Source organism: Microtus pennsylvanicus, chromosome 1, assembly GCF_037038515.1.
Source record: "Microtus pennsylvanicus isolate mMicPen1 chromosome 1, mMicPen1.hap1, whole genome shotgun sequence".
NCBI classification, from domain to species: Eukaryota; Metazoa; Chordata; class Mammalia; order Rodentia; family Cricetidae; genus Microtus; species Microtus pennsylvanicus.
This window is the reverse complement of record NC_134579.1, coordinates 161,752,429-161,771,425: the sequence shown is the minus strand read 5'-3', so window position 1 is coordinate 161,771,425 and position 18,997 is coordinate 161,752,429. Positions and strand designations below refer to the sequence as shown.

Genomic DNA, 18,997 nt, shown 5'->3' with positions numbered 1-18,997 from the left:
AGTTAGGCGTCTACATTTTAAAAAATTTGATTGGGTCAGGTGGTAGTGGCTCAAGCCTTTAATCCCAGCACTTGGGAGGCAGAGGCAGGCGGATCTCTGAGTTCAAGGCCAGCCTGGTCTACAAGAGCTAGTTCCAGGACAGACTGCAATGCTACAGAGAAACCTTGTCTCGGAAAACCAAAAAAAAAAAAAAAAAAAAAAGATTGGAAATATAAACTAAATGATGGTAGTATGTGCAGTAATCACTATTGTATATTTTAAAGGCTAGATATTAAGGCAGTTTTTATTTGAACGTATGTATGTGGTGTAAACATGGCATGAGTAGGCATGTCTCCAGTGCCGATGCATGTGGAGGGCAGGCGACACTGGGCTGTTCTACTAACAATTGCTTATTTACCTTTATGGGTAGGGGTATTTAAACAGTTTTTATTGACACTTAGTGTAACTATGTACTTTGGTGTGACAATTATTTTAGAGACTTATACCTGGGGAACACTTGCGTGGGTGCAGCTGCATGTAAAGGAGTTCTCCACAGAAGTGGTGTGATCTGAGAAGCGACTTTCCTACACATCAGTTATTATGTGCCATATGTCTATATAACGCTTTCTAGAGTCCATTGTTAAGTGAGAAAAAGAGTGGGTTAATTTGTGAAGTGGACGGTAGGCTCGGTGGGTGTGCATTGACTTCCTCACTTGTTGGCAGACGTCACATGGCAGGCCTGCAGCGACCCATGGGAGATCAGAAAGCAAGGGGTAGCCGAGAGGATATCCACTTTTATTCTCTCTGTGTGTCTGAGTAATTGATTCAACACTGTTTTTGTTTCTTCTGCCTTATTTTTTTGAGACAATATCTCCCAGGAATCTGAAGCCCACCAATTTGGCTACACTGTCGGGCCAGTGATTCCCTGTGAGTCACCCATGGATGTCCATCCCCCCCCCCCCCCACGGTTGGGGTTACAGAGCACAGCTCCTTTCTTGGCTTTCACATGGATCTGAGAGATCTGAACTCAGTTTCCTAAACTTGTGTAGCAAACAGTTTACTCACAGAACTATCTCCTGTACCAGATTAAAGTGTTTTAACAGAAATCTCAGTGTCTAAACTTTGCATGTGTTTTCATGTTCCAGTAAATCCTACCTCTTGATTTTATATATATTAACACATACATACATAATTTAATTGTTTTATTATATCATCTATACATAACATTTGTTTTAAATTTGACTTAAGTATTGATTATATTTAGTATAATACAATATTGTATTGTTGTATATTTCTGTCTTAGTGTTTCTATTGCTGCAGTGAAATATCATGACCAAAAAGCAGGTTTGGGAGGAAAGGGTATTTTGGCTTATACTTCCACATTGCTGTTTGTCATTGAAAGAAGTCAGGACAGGAATTCAAACAGGGCAGGAGTTTGAAGCCAGCAGCTGATGCAGGTGCCATGGAGGAGTGCTGCTTACTGGCTTGTTTCCCACGGCTTGCTCAGCCTGCTTTTCTTATAAAACCCAGGACCAGCAGCCCAGGGATGGCCTCACCTACCATGGGCTGTGCCCTCCCGCATTGATCACTAAGACAGCTGGGTCTCATGGAGGTAGTTCCTCAACTGAGGCTCCTTCCTCTCTGATGACTCTAGTTTGTGTCAAGTTGACACACAATACCAGCAGCACAATGTCTTGAAATTTTGTAGACTGTAGATTTAGTAAAATATGAAATATTTTTTAAAGGCCCGAAGATGTAGGCACATTTTTAAAAAGTATCTTTACTCTTCGAGGGTTTTATGCAGTATATTTAGGTCATATCTCCATTCGTATTTCTTCAAGATCCGCTCCACCTCCTTTTCCTCCACAATTTTTTTTTTTTTAAATAACCCACTAAGAACACTTTTTTGCCAGCTATTCCCTCCTTTACTTCAGGGTGTGGGGCCATCTAGTGGTGTGTGGCGCACCTGTCAGGAGCTGAACCCTTAAAGAAACCCGATTGTTCCCACATTCCCCCAACCCCAGAAGCTGTCAACTTGCTGTAGCTCCTCAGTTAGGGCGGTGACGCACAAACCTCTTCCCATGTGCACTGGACAGCCTTCCTGTGAGTTCCTGACTACAGCAGTCCTATTGTGTTCAGAAGACACAGGTCCCTGACTGCTGGCTCTTAACAGCCTTTCTGCCTCCTAGAGAGCCCTGAGCCTTGGGGAGGGGTGGCTGTAGATGTCCCATTTTGGGATGAGCACTCCACTTACACTGGTTTTCTGCCTTTGACCCATTGTGAATTTCTGTGTTGACCACCAGCCACTGACCCAGGAAACTTACCTGACGACGGGTAAGAACTGCACAATGGCTAGAGAGTGTTACAAAGTTAGAGGGGAGTGTGATCCTGTGTCCATTTAGCAAAGTGATAGTAGTAGGTTTATTCCTAGGGCTTCTGAGCTCCCCAACCATGGGTCCTTTGCTAGACTTACAGCACCAGGCTGTACTGTGGAGTGGACATTGATGAACCGCAGTCAGGAAGTGGTTGGCCACCCCTGACATATGAGCTAGTATTGTACCCGTTAGCAGATCTTGTCATGTTGGTTGTTATTACAGCCCACAGGGTTCAGGGCTGAGAAAGACTATTGATGGCTCTTACCTCCTAGGAGCACCTTCTACTTAGCACCTACTAGTTCTGTGAGCGCTAACCAGCAAGAAGGAAGCTTCCTGGTTAGTACCATGTTGAATTCTCCATGCCCAATGATGAATGTTTGCTTTGTCTTCAGCTGTAGAGACTTACATCAAATCAAGAGCAATTGCAATAGCCTATACTGAAAACAGGTCTCAACGGTATGCTTGGCAACAACTTGAGGGGAAACATCCCATTCCTTGCATTGAACAAGGAATTTTTCGTTGTCAATCATGGTCACATTTTAAAACTCATTGACTTTAATATTCTATTCTATTAAATTAGGATAATGATAGAGTATCTTACTAACATTTTTGTTAAGTGAAAAAGGCAAATATTAGTTGCCTTTAGATAGTAGTTTATAAAATATGTTCTTAGTTTTACATAATTGTGAATTGAAAACTTTAGACTTTATATTTTATACTTACACAAAATGATCAAGTTTAGTTACTGGAAATAAAATTGGGAACAGAGATTTTATTCATTCAAACTTATAGATATTTTTAGTCTTCCAAGTGACTTTATACACAGGACATAGAAGCCTAAAGCCATGAATATGGCAGCCCCAGGCAGCCAGTTCTGGTGTGTGTTGTGCGATTGGGTAATTTCAGTCAGTGTTGGGCAAGAGAAGAAGCTTTTTCAGTAGTGTTCGAACCCACGACTCATGCAGCTAGCCCTTGAGTAGAGTGTCTGTCCTGGTGAACTCAGGATTTGGAGACCACGGTTCCAAGCACAGGACCAGGGCAGCTCCAGATCCTCCTCCACTCTTTGATGATATGCGTGGTGGCTTTTTCAGCCTACCAGGAGGATACTCAGCCTAGGAGCTGATGTAGTCTTCAGTGTCAACCACGTGCATGGAGACCCAATGGCCGCATATGGCTGTGGCCTGTGGCAGCTCTAGAGCAGCTCAAGGAAAGGAGATAGTGTACCAAGAGTTACACTGTTTTGTGTCTGTGAACAAACTCTAGGTTTTTTTTTTTTCCTGTGGACACAGCCCATGTAACTAAGAAGCTAAGTTTATTTGTCTCCAGCTATACATATCAGAACTGGAAAATGCACTACAGTCATGATGCGTTTCTGCCCCCACAGAAAGACCTCAATGCTCCTGATTCTATGTCATCTCATATGTGCTGTTGGCTGGGATGACATTTAGGAAAAGTTCTCTGTTTTTCTGTCAGCTTAGCAGCTGTACGTGAATCTACTGCTATTTGAATTATCATCTTCAGGTGGGCCTGAAGTTAACACCCCACTGGCCACTTAGACTGTAGCTTGGCGGGGCTTTCCGTTCTGCAGCCACCACTCTGTCATGCTGCAACATGTAGGCTTAAATTAAGTCTCTTCTGTTCTGTCAGTAAGACTTGGGGGTGAAAGACTGGGGTGAAAATCTGCTACGTAGAGAGATTAAGTAGCAACTAGCTGACCTTGGTTTTTGGGTGGAGACACTACAAGAGACACATCTCTTTTCTCCTCCCAGAGCCACGAGAGCTCAAACTGTAGTCCCCACCCTTCGCTTCCTGTGTTTTTTCTGTGTCCAAATTGCTGACTTCTCTGTAACTAGTTCAGGTCAGCTAATCACAGGCTCTGCCCCCTTGATTCAAGGTGAACTTGATGTAACTTATTTATTTAACAGTCTCAGAGTGTCACAGTGCAATCAAAACATCCCATAGCTGTTATCCTCAGAGGTGTTGGGCCTTTGTGCAAGCAAGGCACTTGGCATGGGTGTTACTGGTGGTACTGGTCCTGCTTCTGGACCTCCACCTGGCGACTGTATGCAGTGAACTGAGTACCTCTCATGTCTTGGCCTGTAGTGGTTACATATGGAGGTAATCCTTAGTATGCTTATACTGTTGCTCTTCCACAGCTATGGCTGCTGTGTGGCCCTGGCCTGGACATCATCTGTGCTTATGTACTTTGTTGTGCATTCTATGTGGACTACACTTGGGTTCTGGATGTCATGGGGGGCCTAGCCCCTCAGCAGTGTCTCCAGCTCTACCTGACCCCGGGAGTGGCTGCCTTTCAGCCCCTCATCATATACTGGCTGACCTTGCACCTGGTCTGGTGACCGTGGCCTCAGGTGGCACTGAGTTTTTCATATATTGAAGATTTGGTTTCTTTGGAAAACTAAAAAAAAAAAAGGAAGAATGAATGGCAATGTGGTGCCAAAGCCTAGACCTCAGAAGCTCAAGTCCAGTGGCCTTCATCCTGTGTGAAACAGTAATTGAGTTGAAGAACTCAATTTTTTTAAAATATAGTGAGTCAGGTCCTGTTAAACTGTAAATAGAAATATAAAAAAAGAAAATAGTAATCTGCTTATGTTTTTAAATGTATACGAGCTTAGTGAATGAAAAATTAAACTTATTATTGTGTGATGGGGAAGCCTTGTTAACCAATTATCTTTAAGAGGTGGGACCAAGTTAGGGTGTGGCTTTCTGGGACCTGGAGAAAAGGGGTGCACAGGCCAGGTGCTCTCTCTCTGTGGTACAGTTGAGCGTGGACTTCTCATTCTGGTTTTGTGAATTTTCCCCTTATAATAAATAAAAATGTGATTATTTATATTTTAGCTAGCCTGGTTATTTCCCTAATCGAGTTGACTTTTACAATTGTGTATGTGATGTATCTGTAGGAATATACACCTGCCAGGGGGCATGTGTGGAGGTCAGAGGACAGCTGTGGAGTGGTTCTCTCCTTCCAGCTCTGTGTGGGTTCCAGGGATTGAGCTCAGGTTGTCAGGCTTTCCCTCTACGTGCCGTCATCCTCTGAGCCCTCTTCTAACTGTGGATTGTCTACCTTGCATGACATTTACTGTTTGAGTTTACCCTGAAGACCTATACTCAATTCAGAGTATTGAAATCATAAACTCTTTGTTAACTCAGTGATTGCATATCAGCAAAAAACTGTAAACATGAAACATGATTCTAAATGAATGCTGTATCTGGTGAGTAGACCCCCACTCCTTTCAGACACATGTAACACGACGAAGTTGAAAGAGCCTTTCATCGACTCTGTGCTCTTTCGCTCTGTTCATGTGCCCCTCCTAGCAGCCCCTTCCATTCTAACATGACTTTTGTTTAGATTTTAAAAATGTTTGTTTTATTAGTGATTTTATTTTTATGTCTTTTGAAAGAGCAAAAGGAAAGTGATAGATAAATAATTATAAGTGATAATATGTTCATTTTGAGGGGGACCACTCATTGTGGTTTCATATAACGTTGGAATACTATGGTAATAAGGATCTCAAAACTTTATTTACTTTGTTGATTACAGAGTTTTGTAACGATCAGGATTGGTAGTAGCTGTTAATAACATTAATCGGCCATTAGTATGTTAATAATTCTCTCCTTGTTTTTGAGATAGTGTCTTAGTTCCTTTTTTGTTGCTATGGAGAGATACATGGCCAAGGCAATTTATAACAGAAAACATTTAATTGATACCTGGTTTTCACTTTCAAAGGGTTAGAGTCCATGATCATCATCACAGAGATCATGGCATCAGGCAGGCAGACATTGGACTGGAGTAATAACTAAGAGCTTGCAACCTGATCTGCAGTTGAGGGGGAGGGAGAGGGAGAGAAAGAGAGAGGGAGAAAGAGAGAAAGTGTGTGTGTGCGCGCGCACGCGCTCGTGCATTTGTGTCTCTCTGGGAATAGCTTGGACTTTTGAAACTTAAAGGTCTATCCCCAGTGACACACTTCTTCAACAAGACAACACCTCCTAATCCTTTCTAAATAGTCCACCAACTGCAGAACAAACATTGAAATATATGAACCTATGGGAACCATTCTCATTCACTTAGAATCTTCTGATGTATTATAGACTAGCCTTGAACTCTGTGTGGGGACCAGGTTGGTCTCAAACTGTGATAGTCCTTGTGCCCAGCCTATCTTCAGTGCTAGCATTGCAGGTGTATGCTGTGACACCTGACTAAGATGTAAAATCTTTAAAATGTAGCACATCTAGTTCCCTTGTCTTAAAATTGATACTAACACTCACAAGGCAAAGACAGGAGGCTCCTGAGTTCCAGCTGGAATGTTAGTGTGCAGTAGTAGTGGGTCTTTGAAGTAATAGTTGTTAAGAAATGTTGATTTTTTCTATTTTGTTTGAAGATGTACTCCTTCTAAAGAGATAAGGAAAAAATTTAGAAGCAGTTGGGGTTTTTTAATCAATGCAGTTTCTATTAGTTAAGTCATAAGAATTAGTGGTGCTAGCATCTTATTATTCTACAGAAAAATAATAACCAAAACTCATTTGACTTTAGTGTGAAAATTAGGATATGAAGAAAGCTGATATTCACAAATCAACATCTGGTAATTATGGTCTGGATACTGAAGTAAATGTGGAAAACCATATTAGGAGGAATAGAAGAAAATGTGAAGAGAGAGAAGTATAATTGCAAGAATTAATTTAAAGACAGAATATGTGGAGATAGTAGGACTATGTACTATTCTGATAGATGTGGAATACAGCTAAAATAGGTTGAGTTCAGCTGAGCAGTGCAGAATGCTTCCCATTTAAGATTTTTTGTGTATGTGTGGATAGGTATTGTGTATGTACATGTATATGTGTGGAGTATGTGTGTGTGGATGTCCCAGTCCCCCAGACAGGGTCTCCTACTGAACCAGGAGCTATCCCCAGTGGTCCTTCTGTCCGACTTCCCCACAGTACTGTGGGTTACAGACCTGTGTGAGGCCAGGCTCAGCTTCTTCACCTGAGTGCTGGGATCAGGTCTTCATATTTGCACAGCAAGTTCCCTCCCTTTCTGTCTCTCATTAGAAAAGAACAGGCTTCTAAGAAATAACAAAACATAATAGCATGGGATCAAACTGGACCCCCTGAATGTGGCTGACAATTGGGGCAGACTGAGAAGCCAATGATAATGGCACTGGGATTTGTCTCTACTGCATGTACTAGCTTTTTGGAATCCTGTTCTATTTGGATGCATACCTTCCTAAGCCTGGATGGGTACCCTGCCCTCTCTTAGGACTGGAGGGGGAGGAGGGAAGGTAAGTAGGGGAGAGGGAAGGAAGTGGGAAGAGGGGAGGAAGTGGAAATTTTGATTAGTATTATTTATAAAGTAATAAAAAAATCTGCTGAAAAAACATAATAAAATAAGATAAAACAAAAGCCATTACATTGAATTTGGACAAGGCAAACCAACAGAAGGAAAGGAGCCCCAAGAATAGGCACAAGAATCAGAGGCCCACTCTTTTTCTCACTCAGGAATCCCATAAATATACTATACTGAAAGCTAGAATACGTACATGGAGGATCTGGTGCAGACCTGCGCAGGCCCTGTGCATGCCGTTTCAGTCTCTGTGAGTTCATCTGAGCTTTGCTGAGTTGATTTAAAGGATCTTGTTCTCCTGGTGTCCTTGGTTCTCTCTGACTCAAAGACTTTTTCTACCTCCTTTTCTTCAGCGTTCCTGTACCTTAAGCTCATTAATGGTATACATATTGAATGAGTCTGGAAAGTGTTCATAATTCCGTGAAAAGTTTTAGTGAGAGCAGACATAAACTAAAAGGTGATTGGGTATTTGTAATGAATTGACAGTTGTGTGGTTGTCACTTGCAAATGCTAAGTAGGTATGTGTGTATACATACTTTCCTAGGTCAAATTCTGGAACGTGAGTACATATTGCTGTTTGATTGTCTGGTACACATCTCTCAAATAACTGCCTAAATATAACTGGTAATTACTGATTAGTCCCTATTGTAGGAAAATCCTTCTGAGTAGTGGGCAAGTGGGATTCAGAGATGGGGGTAGATTGAAAATAGAAGTAGCTGCTTTTCTTGTGCTAAGTAATACAAGTTGCCAAATGAGGTTTGGGGGAATCATGAGGCATCGGCTGTGACAGTTCTGTAGTTTTAGAGCTATGGAGAATTCCTAGTTTGCACTTGTATGTAACGTTCTGGCTCAGACTAGTGCCAGAACAGTAGAAGGAAAGAGAAGCAGGCATCTCAGTTTGCTTGCTACTGCTGAGGGACAAACCAAAGCAACTTGGGGAGGAAAGGGCCATCTGCCTTTCATCGTGGGCTGTTATGGAAGAGAAACAGAACAGGATGCTGGAGGCAGCAGCTGATGTGGAGACCACAGAGGAAGGCTGTTTACTGGCTTGTTCCCCCCCCCCCCCCCGCTAGCTCAGCCTGCCTCTTCTACAACCCAGGACCAGTAGCCCAGGAGTGACTCCTCTCACAGTTGGCTGGACCTTCCCACATCAATCGCTAATCAAGGAAGTGCCCCTCAGACTTACCTACCTGTTGGAGACATTCTCAGTTAGGTCCCTCTTCCCAGTGATCCGGCAGTCATCACCATAGCAGGCTTTCCTTATCCTGGCGGGTGAGAAGTATGTAGAGCGTTTGTGCTGTTGTTTTTAACTCAATGGAGTCTGACTTAGAAGCAATAATAAAAAAAAAAGATCTAACATTTGATAGGTTTTATGTACACATGATAATTCTGTGCCAAACACATTTTTTATTACTTGCTGAATTTTAAGTGAGCTTGCTTCCTATGAGGAAAAATGTTCCTTAAGATAAAATTCAGTATAATTCAACGTACAAACTTCTTGTGGTGGCTAAAGCAGCTATGAGCTTTCCGCTGTAAGTCTCTATGTTGAAATTAGGAGTTCTTTTTCTCCAAAGAATACTTTAGCCATCTTGTCTAGTCATCTTTGTCTAGTAGTATTTTTATACAAACAAAATCAAGTACCACAATATAATTTGGCTAGGTTTAATTTTTGTTTTGTCTGTTTGAGACACAATCTTGCTGTATGAAACTCGATGTATCCTCAAACTTGTTATCCTCTTGAATGCTGAAATAACAAGCAAATCCCACCATATTCAGCAATAAAACTCAGTTTTATGGTAATAAAAAAATTCAGTATAATTCTACTGTGTAGGAAATTGAAGCAGGAGGACTCTAAGTGTGAGATATTCCTAGGCTACATGATGAGACTTATTTCAAAAGAAAAAGAAAATGAAAGTAAAAAAAAATTAAAAAGTAGATAAAGTAAGCTTTTTTGTTTGTTTAATTTTGGTTTTGGTTTTGGTTTTTCAAGACAGGGCTTCTCTGTATAGCCCTGGCTGTCGCGGAACTTGTGCTGTACACCAAGCTGCTCTTGAACTCAGATGTCTACTTTCCTCTGCCTCTGAATTGCTGGAATTAAAGGCATGGGCCACTTGCCCAGTTTTAAATAAGCTGTTTTAACTGAGAATTGGATTGGCTACAGTAAAATTAGCCAGATTCAAAGTATGCATAAAATGTATTTGATAGATGTATGCATTTGTTTTTGCCTGTTATTGAACATAAGGTCGCAGCTCCTTTCTTTCTGCATCCTGGAATATGTGCTGGTAAAGAAACCCTTTCCTTTTAGAGATGCAGCAGTCCAGTGAGAGATTTTGCTCCAAAGAACTGGAAGTATAAAGACACTGAGACCTAAGCAGGTTGCCTTTGAGGAATAGCCACAAGGTCAAGAAAACAGGAGTGAAATGGGGTGCTGTTAGCACCAAGGTAGAGTCAAGATTGGCCTTAAAAATTAGAAGTGTATTTGAATTTTATTTTCAATTTCCAGGAAGTCAGGAAGGAGAAGAGCAATATGACTTGAATATATGTAATCTGTACATCTCAGTCCCCTGTGGCTGGGGTGTGGAGAACAGCAGTTCGGGGTGCAGATAGGAACGGGGATGACATATACAATAATCGGTTGTTGTGCTAGAGTGGAGTTGCTACAGCAGAGCCGGACTGAGAGTGCTTGTGCATGGGATGCAGGAGATAGTTGCAAAGGTTTGGGCCTGATGATGGTTAGCAAATGTGTTTCCTGGTTTGCTAAGGGGTGAGTATTGGTGCCAAGTTAGTTCTAAACCTTTGTCTTTTACATGAAAAACAGCTGTATCAGTATTGGCTAAACTGTGAAATTTAAAATGTATTCATTACAAAACCTTTTTTTATAGGCGGAGTATGTCCAGCTTGTTACTGAACTTCGAATGACAAGAGCCATTCAGCCTCAGATCAATGCTTTTTTACAAGGTTTTCATATGTTCATCCCACCGTCCCTCATACAACTGTTTGATGAGTATGAATTGGTAAGGAAGAACATGTTTTTTTCTTGTTATGGTAGAGCACGACTTCATTAATGTAATTCAGAAATACTATGAGGGGTAAGGATGCAACCTACTGGTAGAACCCTTGCCTAACATACAAGGAGTTTTATCCCCAAACCAGAGAAAATGAAAGCAGAAGTAATTTCAGAGTACTGATTGGGGTTTATTTAATGAAGCATTATTGTTTAGAATATATGCTTAGAAAATTTGTAAGCAGATATGTGGTTTTGCTTCACTTAAGCTGAATAACAATATTAACAGTTCTTTCATGTGAGTTGTGGTAAGGTAGGATAAAGAGAAAAATGAAATAAGTTTTTAATGTCTTTGACATGAAAGATGTGGAAGGCCTGTCTTTCCAGAAGCGACAGAGTCCACATCACTTCTGAAATTGTAAAATTGGACTTTTCTTATTGTATTTGTGTGTCTTTTCTACTTTCTTATTAAAATGTGTGTGTTTTGATTTTAATGTTTATGTGTTTACCATTGCCATACATATAATTTTAAAGTCCTCCATTTCTACCCCCTTTGTGGTCTCCTTTTTTTGCTCAAGTCCTCAATGGGTATTTTGTTTTGTTCTTTGGTTTGCCTGCCTTCTACTGTGACCTAATAGAATTTACACTTTATATTATTTATGTCTAAATTGTATCTGTTTTCTTTTGTTGTTAATAAATTACTTTCAAACTCTGAGTTGTAGTAGGTGGAATAGGGGGCCACTTCCCTCCACCAGGCTAGCTTTACCCGAAATAATTAAACGGAAACTATTCTTTTAATTACTGCTTGGCCCATTAGTTCTAGCCTCTTATTGGCTAATTCTCACATCTTGCTTTAACCCATTTTTAATAATCTGTGTAGTACCACGAGATGATGTCTTACCAGGAAGGATTCTAGCCTACATCCGTCTGGGGTTGGAGAATCATGGCAACTGAGTGACTCGGCTTTTTTCTCCCAGCATTCTGTTCTGTTTACTCCGCCTACGTAATTTTCTGTCCTATTAAAGGCCAAGGCAGTTTCTTTATTAACCAATAAACATATGACCCTCCTCCATCACTGAATTGTCGGAAACCTTAAAAAGACACAGTATTTTATGTATATTCGTGTTTTGCCTACATGCATGTCTGTGTGAGCATGCCAGATACCTTGGAACTGGAGTTCCAAACAGTTGTGAGTGACCACGTGGGTGCTGGGAATTGAACCTAGGTCCTCTGGAAGAGTATCCAGTGCTCTTAACCACTGAACCATCTCTCCAGCCCCGACACAGTATTTTAAAGAGCACAGCTGCTGTAGTAGTTACTTCTCTTATTGCTGTGACGAGTGTCTGACAGAGAGAAGCTTAAGGAAGGAAGGGTGTAGGTGTAATTGTTCATGGTTTGAAGATGTGTGTGTGTTTTTCATTATGGTGGGGCAAGCTCCTGGCTGTGGTAGCAGGGTTGTTACTGATGCTTGTTCACATCTTGGCAGACTAGGAAGGAAAGACATAAAAACGGATTGGGCTGAAATTAGAGCCTTTGCAGTGGAATAACTGGACAAGGTGTTAGATCTTTACAACATGGGAGAATTCTGCAGAGAATCCATCTAGGCTTGACATTTTTTTCCTTGGGTGATTTTTAATTTTTCCATATTATTGCTTGCTATAGATTTTTTTAAATTCTTTCTCATTTGGTTTAACTTTGGTAAGTCATGTGTCTAGAAATTTCTCTATTTCTTCTAGATTATCCAATTTAGTGTAATATGTTTGTTTTTAAGGTATGTCTGTAACTTTAAAAAGAGGTACTCGAGAAAAAGACGCCATGTGACAGAGCTCAGGTGGAGAGATTTTTTATTGGGGGAAAGTGAGTGGGCAAAGGGGAGACTGGTCTCTGGGGACAGGAGTAGCAGGAGAGAAGAGAAAAGGGTCAAACGGAGGGAGGGAAGGAGAGAGAGAGAGAGAGAGAGAGAGAGAGAGAGAGAGAGAGAGAGAGAGAGAGAGAGAGAGAGAGAGGTGGGAGGTGGGCAGGGCTCTTTTAAAAGGGAACATAGTGAATGTGCATAGGCGGTGCTCTTAGTGGCTACAGCTGAGGCTGTGTCCTATCAACCACAAGGTCAGACCAATACAGATGCTTGAATACTAGCAGTGTCTACCATTTTCTGTATTTTATTGGTAACTGTTATAATGACTTTTATTTCCTCTCTGATTTTATGAGCTTGAATCTTAGTTTTGCCAAAAGTTTCTTAGTTTTGTTTATATTTTCCAAGAATCAGCTCTTTGTTTCATTGATTCCTTGTATTTTTAAAGTTTCTATTTCGGTAATATCTGCCATGATTTGAGACCTGTTATTTTTATTATTTTTATCTTTAAAAATTCTGTGTGTATGTGTGTGCCTGTCTGTGTCTATGAGCTTGCTATGGCATGCATGTGAGTGAGTGCATGTAGAGCTCAGAAGACAACTTGTGATCGTTGATTCTCTCCTTTGGCCATGTGGGCTTCTGGGATCTAATCAGGTCATGAGGTGTGGTGGCAGGTGCTTTTACCTGCTCAGCTGTCTCTCCAAATTTCTGTTTTAAGTGCAGGTATTTATAGCTGTGAACATCTCATCTTTCATTTTATCCTGTAGGTTTTGGTGTGCTGTCTGTTCATTTTCCTTGAATTCTAGAAAGTTTTTTTTCTTGATTTCTTTAATGAGTCATTAATTATTTAGTAGTGTATCATTTAATCTCCCTGAATTTGTATAGTTTCCCTTGCTGTTTTATTCTATTGTGTTCAGATAGAATGCAAGAAGTTAATTTAGTTTTGTATGTATTTGTTGCGATTTGCTTTGTGTCCTAATATATGACCTATCTTAGAGACTAAGTTCAGTGGACTGCTGAGGAGAATGTCTGTGTGTCAGTCAGTGTTTGAACATGCGTTCTCTACTCCTGTTGATCTGTGATGTCATGCTTCTGGTATGCTTTTAAGTACTTAGCCCCAAGGGAAGAATTTTCCATCTTCCCTTTCTGCTGTTGCTGTTGCCTTGAGTGTGCCTTCTCTTCTAGCTGTTTGAAATGTCCATTGCTTTTCTGCTACCTCCCAATATCCATTTCCCCAGCTTATTTTCTTGAGACTTTGGCCAAGTGTACCAAAATGTTGCCTGTTATGTTGGGTTTGGCAGGTTTACCTATTTTGAAAATAAATGAAACAAACAAACAAACACCTCAGCCCCCCTTTTTTTGTGAGAATCATACATATTGTTGCACATAATGATAATTCACTGAATAGTATTTTATTATGTCAGTTTCCTTTTGTCTTACACTCTTACATACTGACAGGGTCTTTACAGTTTACCATTTTAACTAGTCATACTATAAATAGTGTAGTTTCTCTTTATGAGAGTATGTGCATATGTTCTGTGTACATGGAATTATTATCATAGAACAGGCCTCTGCTACACCAAGAAAGGAAAGTTTTTACACTTTTGTGTACTTACTTAAGGATTCAGGTTTGATTCTAGATTTTAGTGAGGAGAAGGCATATAGTAGCTACAGTATCCTGTCATCAGTCACTGTGGATGGAGGTCCCAGTAAGGAGATGATTGTCAGATTGAAGCATATGTAACACAGTTCTACTTAGAAGACTCATGCCAAATGTCTGAGTGGTTGTCTTCCCATATTGTGCTCCATCTATAATAACAGAATATCCAAACACCAAGTCATGGGAATTCTAGGCAATCTAATTTCTGTAACGCATGTCTTATTAGTGTAGCCTCTATAATTTGTAGATGACATCTAGTTGTAACATTTGTTTGTGCATCTATGAGTATTCACACACATTTTTAGTTTATTTGTGCTTGAAGACAGGGTTTCATGTAGCCCATGCTGGCCTTTAACTTGCTTTATGACTGAGGATGTCTTTGAACTTCTAAATCATCATGCTACCACCTCCAAAGAGCTAGGATTACAGGCATAGGCCACTTTGTTGTATCTTAAAATGTTTAATTCTTTTATTGTATTAAAAATACATTATTGCCTAGGTGTGGTGGTACATGCCTTTTAATCCCTACACTCAGGACAGAGGCAAGCAGATCTTAGTGAGTTTAAGATGAGCTCGGACTACACTCTAAGACCCTGTCTCATCCCATCCCCCTTACTCCCTCTCCCACTGCAAAAAACCTCAAAAAGTCTCAAATTTAAAAAAATAAATTAATTGAAACTTACAGTCTTTTTTACTATATGTACTTTTTCTTGTGAATTTTTATTTATTGTCATGTTAACTTTTTCTTTAGTTGTTTGTTATAAGGAATTAAAAAATAAGTAAATCATTAAATGCCATCGCTATAGAGGTGGTGGGACCTGGGCGAATGGAGACCATAAACAAGGTGGATAAAGTCTCATGCAATTGTCAACTTTATTCAGAGCATCAGGCAATTTGTATTCTGGTTAAGAGGGATCACATGAGTCAAGGATGCAATCACAGCTCACATGTGGTGGGCAGTTTGCATGGACAAGCCACATGCAGCAAAAAACTTTTCTGTAGAGGAATATAAACAAATTACAATAGCCAGTTGTAACAAACAGTCTGAAGTAAAAATCACTCCTTTCTGCTACACCTGGGAAGGACATGAAAATACATGCCAAGAACAAATCTGTGGGCTTGAAATCTCCATACATAGCTCCCTTCTTGGACAGTGTTCTGACAATAAGATAAGAAACCAATGTTTACTAAGTGTGTAAAAAAACAAAACAAAACAAAAAACAAACCCCATGCTGCCTTTAATTCTTGCATGGAGACAAGAGGCCAGTGGATTTTTGTGATTTTCAGATCAGTCTGGTATATACAGTGAGATTCTGTCTCAAAAAAAAGGTGTTTTTCTCTCCTTAAATTATAATAAATGTGATATAAAAGATTTCCAATTTTTTAAGAGTACAGTTAGTTGCAGTAATTATTTCATAATTTTATTCATAATTGTTTTGAAATTTTATTCATAATTATGAAAGAATAATGATAGTAAAAGCTTATCTTTAGTTTGAAAGGGAAGATGATTAAACTCATGAATTGTAAGAAACATGTAAAATTCATCCCCATGCTCTTTTGCAGATCTGTGTTAGTCTAGCAGGAAACCAAGTTTTCTCAGGTGGTTCAAGTAAAGAAATCTTAATAAAGGGATGGTTGCAGCAGTATTTATACAGCACAAAGTTCTGGCAGTAGTCGGAAGCCTTTGTTCTGGCTACTGTCAAAAGAGGCAGGGGGAAGAATTGTAGCAGAGGGCCCTTTGTGAGAGTGAATTGCCAAGGAGATGCTCTGTGGCATTTTACAGTTTAGAGTTGGGGTTACTATAAAACGATAGCGCCGAAGTAAGACATGAACAGAGATCTCCTTACCTGTGGAGACCTGCTTCTCAGTAGCCAAGCTCTTCACTGAAGGTAGTAAGGAAGACAGCCAGTCTGCAGAGAGCAGCCTAGAGAGTGTGTCAGGAGCGCTAAAAAGACCCACTCCTGCAGCAAAATAGAGTACTGCAGATACGCACCAACAGTTCGATATCATAGGGTCTTGGCGTGATTGATCTCTTACAGAAGAGCCTTTGTTTATGTGGGCTATTATTCCAGTGGATAATTGCTGCATTTGAGATTAAATTAGAAGTAAGAAGTGCTTTATTAATTATGTTAACATAAGTAACATTTAGAAATGAAAACTATTCCAAGAACAGTACAAAAATAGTGAGAAAAGTGTCCCTGTTTTTATAAATTTGTGATGCCTCACTAAATAAACCATTAGATTCTCATATTTGCTTATGCTATGATTAGCTGCATGTCATTATTTGGTTGAAGTATATGAAGAAAATCCAGTTTCATACGGAAAGCATGGAAAAGGGAGACTCTTACTGACCTACTGAATAGAATTCAAAACTCCTCATGGTCTCACACATAGCCTTGGGTTAGCTTTGCTAGAGCATATGCTGCCCTAGTTATTGTGAGTTGTCACTGTGAAGTCATTCCCTCCCTCACTGTGTGGTTTTGTGCTGTGAAACATGGGCGATTCAGATACACAGATGCTCTCCTGGTTCCCTTTCCCTTTGGAACACTTACTTTCTTGATATAACTTTAGTTATATGATGTAGATATGTATGTTTGATGATCTTGGGGAAAAGCCAATCAGATACTTAGGACTGAGGATGTTGCTTCGTGGTTGAGTGCTTGCCTAATACATACAAGGCCCCTTCGATCCGTGCCTGTGATCCACTGCAAACAAAGTCACTAGAAAATACTGATTTTTTTTTTTAATTACCTCGGGGAACATTGACTTCAAACGATCTGAATTACTCCAAAATAGAATTCATATGAGCCTAAATCCTTTAAATAAAAAAGATTATTTATTGATAAACTTTCCATTTGTTTAATATTCAGGCTTTTGGTGTCACTTTCATGTCGAGAAAATGATCTGGTGAAATTTAACATATTTGTAAAGAATACTAAAATCAAAATAAAGTGAACTAGAGGGAATACTTGCCACATTGATGTACACAGAAATTTTGGTTGTATATATTTGCTGTAAATATACAAGCTACCATTCTTTTTATGTTTTAGATTGTATCAAAGTGGGTCCATCCCCTCATGTCACATTTGAAATATCACCATGGAGGATTCTTCCTTGTGTAGTGCTTATTATTGATGACATGTAGGAACTGTCACAGAAATAAACCAGCTTTATATGGGATTAGTTTCTAATTAAGGCAAACTTACTATTTAAATGGAATGACTTTTTTTTCCCCTAAAGAAGATTAATGAAATATTTTTCCTCTTTCCCAAAGGAGCTACTGCTTTCTGGCATGCCAGAAATTGATGTGAATGATTGGATTAAAAATACAGAATACACGAGTGGCTATGAAAGAGAAGATCCAGTCATTCAGGTAACTCCCCTCTGGAGCTTAGAATGAAGTTAAGTTTGCCATTTAATTTTGTAAGCTTTTCAGTTCTATTGGATGGGAATCCACATCCATTAACAAAATAAAGATTTTGCATAAATTCTTCTTTGGGGGATATTGCATATGAAAATCTTGTGTGAAATCATCTTTGATAAATGAGTTTCAGAAAATGAAATGTGCTTTATGAATATTGCATGGTCTCTGTTTCTAATAAGTCTCCATTTGCTCTGAAATGTGAGCTAAATTGTGGTTATTCTTGGCAGTGGTTCTGGGAAGTTGTGGAAGACATCACTCAAGAAGAGCGAGTTCTTCTCTTGCAGTTTGTTACTGGCAGGTAAGAAGTGCTTTTATGATAACACTGAGAAAATTTATTGTATGACCAAGAGAGTAATCACAGAGAAAAACAACGAAACTGAATAATCAGTATTCTGAATTTGTTTCTTGCCTCTCTGTCCATACTTTAGGTATTAAACAAATGATTGTTTATGTATTGAAAATAGAAAACATTTATAGTACTGCTAAATCTTTAATATATTTCAGAAACTTGAATTTTTAATATATTTTATGTTTTTGATTGGTTTGATAATAAAGGCATTCTATTTGTGTGGTCACACATGAATACACACATAATCTCTCTCATATACACTGTCTTAGTTTGGGTTTCTATTGTATTTTGCTAATTTAATAAAACCTGATTATAAAATGAACTAGATTTCTGTTTATATGTGACAAAATACCATGGGCCGGAAGCAGTTGGGGAGGAAAGGTTTATTTGGCTTATATTTCTACATTGTAGTCCATCACTGAAGGAAGCAAGTACGGGAACTAAAAGAGGGCATGAATCTGGAGACAGGAGCTGATGCAGAGGCTATGGAGGGGTTGCTGCATATTGGCTTACTTCACATGGCTCTCTCAGACTGCTTTCCTGTACAACCCAGTACTGCTGTACTGCCCCCACAGGGGGCTATGCTTCCCACACCAATCATTAATTAAGAAAATATCCCACAGACTTGCCTGCAGGCCAGTTTAGTGGAGGAATTTTCTTATTTGTAGTTCCCTCTTTATAGATGATTCAGTGTTGTATAAAATTGAAAAAAACCCAAACAACCAGCATAAGTGTGAATCTATATAGTATATATGTATTTTTTAAAAAACATTATTTTCTTATTTTAAAAGTACTATACAACTATTTTAGACAATTTGAAAAATGGAGAACATGAAAAAAAAAATGAAGTTCCCACTAGGTAACCTCGCCATCCAAACGTAGCCACGTTGATCCATCTTTTCCACGCTCTTTTGAAAGTAGTTGGAGTCATTCTGTAATCGGGTTTTATTAAATTAGTAAGACATGACTTTTGACAGATTATAGACTAGATAGGAAAG

General features: G+C 39.5%; 1 protein-coding gene and 1 pseudogene across 1 annotated transcript in view; both read left to right on the top strand.

Annotated features, from left to right (window-relative positions):
• Nucleotides 1-18,997, top strand: part of Hace1 (HECT domain and ankyrin repeat containing E3 ubiquitin protein ligase 1) — a 106,191-nt gene that overhangs the window by 74,857 nt on the left and 12,337 nt on the right. The window contains exons 20-22 of the mRNA XM_075944229.1: nucleotides 10,593-10,724; nucleotides 17,501-17,599; nucleotides 17,878-17,948. Of these exons, the coding sequence (XP_075800344.1) occupies nucleotides 10,593-10,724; nucleotides 17,501-17,599; nucleotides 17,878-17,948 (302 nt within the window). The remainder of the gene's footprint in view (nucleotides 1-10,592; nucleotides 10,725-17,500; nucleotides 17,600-17,877; nucleotides 17,949-18,997) is intronic.
• On the top strand, nucleotides 448-5,047 carry LOC142837726 (protein YIF1A pseudogene; annotated as a pseudogene).